This window comes from Ranitomeya imitator, chromosome 2 (genome assembly GCF_032444005.1).
Source record: "Ranitomeya imitator isolate aRanImi1 chromosome 2, aRanImi1.pri, whole genome shotgun sequence".
NCBI classification, from domain to species: Eukaryota; Metazoa; Chordata; class Amphibia; order Anura; family Dendrobatidae; genus Ranitomeya; species Ranitomeya imitator.
The window spans coordinates 791,251,565-791,261,083 of NC_091283.1; the positions used below are offsets into that span (position 1 = coordinate 791,251,565).

General features: G+C 41.7%; 1 protein-coding gene across 1 annotated transcript; it reads left to right on the forward strand.

Annotated features, from left to right (window-relative positions):
* On the forward strand, nucleotides 1-9,519 carry LOC138665803 (uncharacterized). Its single transcript, XM_069753647.1, has one exon. It carries the CDS (start codon nucleotides 211-213, stop codon nucleotides 4,150-4,152), a length of 3,942 nt encoding a protein of 1,313 aa, XP_069609748.1. The 5' UTR covers nucleotides 1-210; the 3' UTR covers nucleotides 4,153-9,519.

Here is a 9,519-nt window from a genome sequence, read left to right on the forward strand (position 1 = left end):
AAATACATTAACAGAGATGCACCACAAGCACCAAGAAGCAACAGTTTGCTGGAGTCTTAAGAAAATTTGCTTCTTTACAGAAATCCAGCGGCTGAAATCCACTCCCGGGTCCATGTGACATATTATTCCTGCTCCTAACTTGAAACCCATTTTCATCTTCCATTGCCGGAGGTCAGCAACAGCCACCTATTGGTATTAACATCAATAACGATGAGCGATAAAGATTCTGTATCCAGCCAGGATATCCCAGCTGTACTTCGAGCCCTGGGAACATTGGCTCTAGCAGCGGCCACGGCTGTAGCCATCAAATGGTTTCTTTCACATGACCAGATCGAAAAGGGAAAGGATAATTATTCAAAGCTCCACTGTAATCAAGATTCAATAGAAGATGCACAACCTCCAGGGGATGATCCTAAATCAGATGAAGAAACGGTGGAAAATGATATAAGGGAACCCCAGGTCAGTGATGAAAAAGATCTGACGGTTTTAGAGTTTGATTGTTTTTCACGTGAACTTTTGAAAAGTTCTCTAGAAATGTCCTGCCCAAATATGTATGTGGCAGAAAAAGGTGGATTTCTGACTGATCATAAAAGTTTATCAAGTGACCTGACTCCAGTTTCCTGTGAAGTGAGTATGGTGTCAGCCCCCCAAAGTGATTTGCACATCTCGGAGCAGGCCAGTGTCAGTATTTCAGGATTACCTGCTGCTTTTGTTTATGGTAAAACAAAGGATACACAGAATCAAGTATTTTCTAGCTGCTTCACACAGACCTATGATATGACATTTAATGAAAGGTCACAGGAGCAGCAGATCGACACTGAAACACTCTCAAGCAATGGTGAGTGTACTGATGTTATGAATGTAAAGTTCCCGGAGTGTAAAAGTCAGTTTATCGGTGATGACAACATGGTGTCTAGAACATATTTGCGGCACAAGACTGTAAACTTTTCTTTGGATGAAGACCTATTTAATATGGATAAATGGGAAATTAATGGAAATTTAAACTGTGACGCTGATTTAAATATTTCAAATCATACACAATCCTGTGCGGAGAATGATGACAACATGCCTGGTATAATTACTGGCCGGAATATTGAAGAAAACACCAAGAAACACATCTGTAAAAGAGACAACCATGTTAATATATGTGTCCCCTGCCTTCCTGAATCACAGGAGACAGAGGAGACAGACAATACTTTCATAAAGGCTTATAGTCCATTTAATAATGAAATTCTTACAAGATGTCACAATAGTAAGCAGCAGACAATCTATACAACATTTACAATGTTGGATATTCTTCAAACTGAAGATGCAATACAGGAGGCTAACCAGACCACTATAACCATATCCAATGAAGATACGGTACTGACAAATACATTTTGCAAACACCATTTCCAAAATAAAAAAATTAATTGTATGCAAAATAATCATTCTATGTGCTCACGGCAATCAAGTAAGGAGCAGAAAACCTATGTGAATTCTGAAGAAACACTTGAAGAACTAAATGACAACTTGACATGTTCTAATATGATCTCTGTGCCTGTACCTGAAGAGTACAAGACTGATAGAGAGAAAAATGGAAAATTATTTTCATTACTCAACACTTTGCAAACATATCACAATGGAAAACACGACAAAGAGTTTCCTTCAAGAGGACAGATGTCTTCTGATTTACACGACCATGTGGAATGGTGTTTACCTGAGTCTGGTGCAATGGATCAAAGGAAAATCAAAAATACAATTTCTAATTCTACTAACCATGTTATGCAATGGAATACTACATGTGTATTTAATTCTACAGAATATATAGATCTGATGTACCCACTGGATAATCGTGAACCTGAAAATGTGATTATTCCTGTTATCGAGAATGATGAAGGCCAAACTAATATTCAACACACTGTGTCACTTGTATCTGATAAATCGGTGCCTTTATGTTATGATGGAGAACATCAAAATTTGGATGCTGAGGTGGAAAGTTTCTTTGAAAGTTCTACATCCCACAACATACTATATGATAAACTTGTACCAACCACCATTAGAAGGAAGAACTTATGTGATCCCTCCACGCTCAACACATTCAATTCGACAACGGTCACCAACACTGAGATCCAAAGTATCAAATCTACCAGTAATAAACAAGACAATGATGAAATCTACAATGAGTACAAGCAGAATTCTACATTGCTTACCATGGACCAAAAGGAGTTCTGCACTGCCATCACTAATGGATATTTCAGTAGGTATCAAAAACAAGTAGACGCCAAAAGTTTTGGTTTGTCTTCTGAAGAATTGAAATCACAGGAGTGTAATAGTAAAAATCAACAGTCTGTCATTTCCAAACCCTTATCAAACTCTCTGCCGAACAATGTGATTCTGGCTGAAGAATCCCCTTGCCAGAGTCTCATTTACTCCAACCCCACTGCTTTGACTGATATGATGGACATATCTAAGAGTGAATTAAAATGTCAACAAATTACAAAAGAAAATGAAAAGGACCCTCATCTGTTTGTAGAAAACGTGGCTGTGAGTAGGGTGGAAGAAACATCTGATTCCTTGTGGTTTTCAGTTCAAAATCCTGAACAGAGTATTTTTGACAACCCAGACTTCAGTTCCAACGAATCATATTCTGCACAAGGCTTTATTACGTCAAGTCATTTGCATAATGAAGAACAAGATAAATCATTACAAAATAGAGATCAGGAAAGACTAGATACAATAAAATCAGATACCCAGTCATTTTCCAGGGAAAGGATAATGTCCACTATTGCTGAAACTCCAGAGCTAATTTTACCGGAATACCAGTCAGTGTTCATTTCTGAAAGAAAGATGCCCCTAATGACTAAGAGCTGTGATAACATATTTTCTGGGCCTTCATTCCAGGGATCAGCAATGAAAAGCAAAGCACAGAGCATGATATGTTTAATTACAGAATATTACACTACAAAGTTACATTCCTTGGAGTATGGGCCACTTGAAAAAGTATCAAGGGGATGTTTCATTCATATTCCGAAGGGCTTTCAGAATATACGAGAAGGTGTGAGCTTTCAGCTGACTTTGGGAAACTGCCTGGAATTGTTAAAGTTAGCCAGAAAGAACAGTGTGCCTGAACTTCTGAAGGCAGTGTACACACTTATCAGTGATAACTACCTAAATGTGCTAAAGAACTCTGCAATTTACAGTCAGCTGACAGGATTCGAGAGAGAGAAAATCCTTCAGTTAAGAATGAGGGGAAAATTGTCTCTTTGCATAATTGAAACACAAAGCATATTTGGCTTATACAAAAATATTAGTCGTTTAGAGCATATGACGTCTGATCAACCTATAAACCAGATTTACTCACTAGATATGGAGTCAAACGAATGGAAAAGAGTCACTAATATTCCAGAAGAAGCATGTCTCAAAGGTTGTAGTATCTGCTCTATGCATAACTACCTATTCATTGCAGGAGGCATCCAAAAGACCAAAAATGGCTCATTATGCTCTGACAAACTATTTTGTTATAACCCCCTGACTGACATATGGACACAGCTCACGCCAATGAACCAAGCAAGGTCCCAGCTGAAGCTTGTCCCACTTGATGGCTACCTTTACGCCATTGGAGGAGAGTGCTTGCAGACAATGGAAAGATATGATCCAAGATTAAACAAATGGACCCTTTCAGCACCCCTCCCAAAAGGCTCTTTTGCTGTGGCACATGAAGCTGCAGCCTGTGGAGGAGACATTTATATTTCAGGAGGCCATTTATTTTACCGGCTATTAAAATACAACCCAGCTCAAAATCAATGGGAAGAATGTCCTTTCAATGCCAGCAAGGGTCGTTCTTGTGACATGGTGGCGTTGGGCCATATCCTTTACAGATTTGACATGCACAAGGAATCCAGAGTCCATATTTTTAAATATAATACCACTGCCAAGGTGTGGTCTGAATATACAGCAACTTTTCCAAACAGCAAGGTTCCTTTTAGATGTGCTGTGCTGCACGGTACTATCTACTGCTTAAACAGGGAGACGACTGCCCGATTTTCAGTGGAAGGGGAAAAAGCAATGTTTGAGTCAACTATGTTCAACAAAGTCCCTACCAAGGGAGTAGGCTACCATTGTCCTGTTGTGTTAAGCCTACAAAGTCAATTGTCTCAAACATCTGTATAAACAGTTAAAACACATGTAAAAAAAATTGTTTATAGTTTTAGGCAGTGACCTAGTGTGTGTTGCCAGCGTTCATAACATGGCAAGTATTGTACCCCATAACTTAGTTATAATTCCTAGTGATTGCTCTCTTAAAATAATGTTCCCAAAGTACCCATTTAGAACAAATAATGCCCACTGAGTTCTCCTTAAAAATTAATGATTACCCCTTTGTGCACTACCCACAAAAAAAACATTAGATTGCCCTAGTTCTATTGACCCAGTCATCTTCTTGCCGGCACACAGAATGGGCTTGCACAGGCGAGGCAATACAATAACACCATTGTGCCTCTTGTGCTAGGAAGCTGATGTCTTGTTGGCTGTGGACCTACAGCAGCTTGTGCCTACAGAACGGAGAGTGGTGGGGCAGGGAACCTGTGGCTCTCTGCTCTATCACAAAATCCAATAGTATTGTCATTATTTTGACACCAATACAGTTCAAAGTGGTGCTCGTCTGGGCCTATGAGGCACCTTGCCAGATGTCCAGGGCATGCCATGCACTGCCATGGATCTTCTGTGCTTAAAGAAGCTACTATTATCCATTTTTTTTTTTTTGAATGTCTTCAAATTTAGATCCCCTAAGAATTTTTTACCTAGGCCAACTTGCCAGTCCCAACTCCTCACGCTACGATAATGGTTTAAGACCGCATTTACATAATCAAAAGATAACTTCAATAATAGGGAGAAACTTTTCTTTTAAGGAATGTTTATTTTTCGGTCTCTTTTGAGACGTATTCCTATTTAATGTCCAAATTTAATCTAAAAGTCCCAATAGTGTGAAGTGCAGAAGCCCAATCCAAAGCAGCATTGCCCCTATTTTAATGAGGTGATTAATTGCAAAGGGATGTGGTCTTGTAAGCAAGTGAGAAAGTGGAAAATGTTGCAGCCTGGCAGGCGGTTTTGTGCAAGCACTTTAATTTTATGTCTCTTTGTAATGTATTTTTATTAGAATGTTGGAGTTGTGGGGTACCGATATAGATCACATGGAATTAGGAGACCACCGCTTGGAGGAATGATTCCGTGTTTCCATGGACATCAATAGGAGGAGTGAAAGGCTCATTTCATGTTGACGTATATATCTGACTCTGCAATTCTGACTTATGTATGATGAAGACTTAGTAATTAAAACGTGCAACATAGCTCTGATTCCTTAAAGGGAAACTGTCACCAGGTTTGGCCAATACGAGTTACGGCGGCCACCGCCTTTCAGGGTTTATCGACAGCATTCTATAATGCTGCAGATAAGCCCCCGATCTGACCTGGAAGATAAGAAAAATAAGTTTTATTAGGACGATCTCATCCGAAGGGTGTCACAGGTCCGGGACTGGCGCCTCCCATCTTCTTGCTTGCTTCATGGCTCCTCGCCATTGAGCTCCTGCGCAGGTGTACTTATCTGCCCTGTTGAGGGCAGAGCAAAGTACTGCAGTGCGCAGGGGCTGAGAAAGGTCAGAGAGGCCCAGCGCCTGCGCACTGCAGTAGATAAGTGCGCCTGCACAGGAGCGCGATGCCGGGGAGCCATGAAGCAAGCAGGAGGGTGGCGATCATAAGAAGATGGGAGGCACCGGACTTGGATCTACGCCAACCAGCGGACCGGACCGTCTTGCAGGTGAGTATGATAAAAGTTATTTTGATTATCTTTCAGTCGGATCGGGGGCTTATCTGCAGCATTATAGAATGCTGTAGATAAGCCCTGAAAGGCTGAGGCCGTATCTTCTATCAGCCAAACCTGGTGACAGGGTCCCTTTAATAAAATATAATACATGCAATAACATTGGAACAAAAATAACAAATACTTTGTATTCGGAGGAATATTTAAACATCCACATTCTACAAATTGTCTCTAAACCTTTTGTAACATGTGATTTTGGATTATTTATTAACTATTTTTGTTTTAATTGCAGTACCATTGCAGTTATTTGCTGTTGTTCTGTATTTATTACTTTATGCTATAAATAATAGTGAATAATGTTGTGTGTACAGGAGTGAAATGCAATGTGGTTACTCAGGAGGTGTTTCTGCACACATCATATCAATGTCTTTTTTAGTTACCAGTTTAGATTTTTTAGTTTAGTGTTACTATAATCAAATTAGGTCTCATGACATAAGATATCACAGAGGAATCATACTGACTTTCAAGAAACACAGTAACCCACGTTCTTTCCTTAGGGACAGGATTTATAAATACACTTGGTTAAATAATTTTACAGATGATATAAAAAAGATATATTGAGTGTTTTGCCATAAATTAAGAGCACATATGTAAATATAAAATGTAATGTGTCTCAGTAGGAGATAATGGCATCTTTCTTACCTCTCTTTCTGAATGTTTCATAAAATGTCTCCAAACAGCAAACACTAAACGAACAGTAAAACTAGAGGAAGGGGAAAAGGGGCTGCAACTTCAGTATTTCTCTTGGCACCCTAACACGACTGTATAACACAGCAGAGTGCTATCTGATGTTTTATCGGATAGTACTCGGCCCAATGTTATACTATGAGGCAGTGCAGATCTTTGATTATTTTTTCATGCCAATTCAGCATAAGAAAACAATCGCAGCTTGCTGCAGGTGCATCCGATAAGTCGGATCGCACTCATCCATTCAAGTCTATGGGGGCGTGTGAAACATCGGACTGCACTTGGATGTCATTCGAGTGCAGTCCGATCTACGTACGCAGAGACAATGGAGAAATTAAGTTCTCCGTCTTTTAAGCACCTGTGCTGCGATTCCCTCATGGGAGAGAATTGCAGCACAGTAACATGACACTTGGGTCAAACTGCCGTATGACCCTGGCCTTGCTTTGTGTTTCGGATTCATATTTTGGGAAAGGAGGCAAACAGAAATAACTAATCTGATATTGACTCAGTGTAGCAAGCACAGTCCTGACATCACACCAGGAAGAGGGTTTGCTCACACTCAGGGATGTACATGAAGATATGAGTCTATAGACCCCAGCATAGGGGAAAAGACCTAAATATACAGGTTACACACAACACTGGCTGCACTATATATCGGGGAGCGCTATCTACAGTAGTCCAAGGATTAATTAGGACTTACAGTTAATTTATGGCAAAATGTATGTATAGCTGATCCCACCACCGGGTCCTGCACCTATCTCTGAAACAGCGCCCGGATAAATGTGGCTGTGAGTAGAGAGGTGGCTGTAATTCTCATTTATTTGTATTGGAATTCTGACCACCTCTGCCCTGACTGCAGCACACATGCCATGTCCTCCTTATACATGTAGGTGTTATTGTAGTACCTGCATCTGCTATACGTTTATTTCATATCCCTAGGATATTATTATTATTTATTGTTATAGCGCCATTTATTCCATGGCGCTTTACATGTAAGGAGGGGTATACATAATAAAAACAAGTATAATAATCTTAAACAATACAAGTCTTAACTGGTACAGGAGGAGAGAGGACCCTGCCCGCGAAGGCTCACAGTCTACAAGGGATGGGTGAGGATACAGTAGGTGAGGATAGAGCTGGTCATGCAGCGGTTTGGTCAATCAGTGGTTACTGCAGGTTGTAGGCTTGCCGGAAGAGGTGGGTCTTCAGGTTCTTTTTGAAGGTTTCGATGGTAGGCGAGAGTGATATGTTGGGGTAGAGGGTTCCAGAGTAGGGGTGATGCAAGAGAGAAATCTTGTATGCGATTGTGGAAAGAGGAGTTAAGAGGGGAGTAGAGAAGGAGATCTTGTGAGGATATGCCGTATGTACTAGATAGGAATACCGCTTTAAGTTGTGCTCAGAACCATTGTATGTCATAGTGAAGCGCCCCCAAGGGCTAGGGGTTACTAGGAGCCGGGCCCTTCGGTTCTCAAGGGGGATGTCACGGTGGCTGACCCGGTCCGTGGCCCTAGGTGCATCCATTGATAAAAGGGGGAAAGGTCTTTAAAGGGATAATGTTCGTGACGCCACCTGTGGTATTCGGTCAGGGTGACTGCTGCTTAGGGGTCCACTGGGGTGATGTTATGGCAGCTAGATGGTATACCTTCCCACAGGTGAAGTGTGTCCCCAGGGCTTCCCAGTGTATAGATGGTGGATGGCGCAGTAAAGAATGAGAACACAAGATTGCAGTCTCTTTACCTTTACTGGAGGCTTCAGTGTCCACAATCCAGAGCACTGGATCACAGGGCAGGCAGAGTCCGGCCGGTCTGAAGACAAATCCAGAGTTCCCTTATCCAGGTGGAAATCAGTAGCCCTCCTCTAGCGCCTGAGTGTTGTAGTCCCTCCCTGCTGAGCTTCTCGGTGAGGTCCTCACAGCTATTGTAGATGTAACGTCTCTTTCTCTCTGTCCCCCTATTGGATAGGATAGGACAAACCCATATGACTGATGGCCTGAGGCTTTTTACAGGGACACTATCATGCCCTGGCCCCCACATGTTGCCACCGTGCCTCCTGGGTATAAGGTCAGGCAGCCAACGTGGAATTAATTGTCCTGCCAGTCTCTGAAGTAAAGCGTAGAGATCCTTACTCCCTCGGTGTTCTGGCTACCGGCTTCTGCGCCTCAGAAAGGAGGCAGCCTTTTACAAGGCAGAACTCCTTCTGGTTTCCTCTCCTTTTGCTATGACTTAGTTTCTCACTCACTACAAGACAATTCCCTTCTGATGTCTCTTTCTTAGGATGCTGCCGCACGTGGGGCAGGCGCAGCTCCGTGGATCCTCGTCCTCCGCAGACCTCGGTCTGCGTCTCGCTCCCTCTCTCTCCAGCCAGCTTCTCCTTTCCTTCCTATCCAGAGTACCAGTTTTACCTAGTTGTGAGGAGTGCCCTAATAGATAGAAGCATGGCTCCCCCTGGCGGCCTGGAGTGTAAAGTGTGTTGTGTGGTTTGTGATACCTGGTAGGGTGATCTCCTTTATTGCCTTCAGACGTAACACCACTCCCCCTGGTGGAAGAGCAACATTACTGCAACGACCAGGACCCTGGGGAGCTGCAATAGTGTCAGCTATTAGCGTGTTCATTGTCTTACAAGGTCCTAGGCTTACTGATAAATTGTCATATTAATTAGTAGTAGTATCAACCCTTGTGGCACTTGCCAGGTAAGTCATATGGAGAGCCAATGACTTGCACCATAATAAAGCACAAGTTTTCTGACAGCACTAACGTTTCTATGGCTTTATGGTCAAATTTTTTTCAATGGAGATAAAAAGAAAAAGTTACATTACCTTTATTTTACTCATAAGCCATGTGAAATAGGACAAAAGTGCAAACTCGTGTTCACAATGTATGCATAATATTTTTCTGGTTTCATGTAACACTTTTATTGGTTGAGTCAACGGTAACACAAAATAAACACCAAATGATAATGTTTAGACTCACTGACAA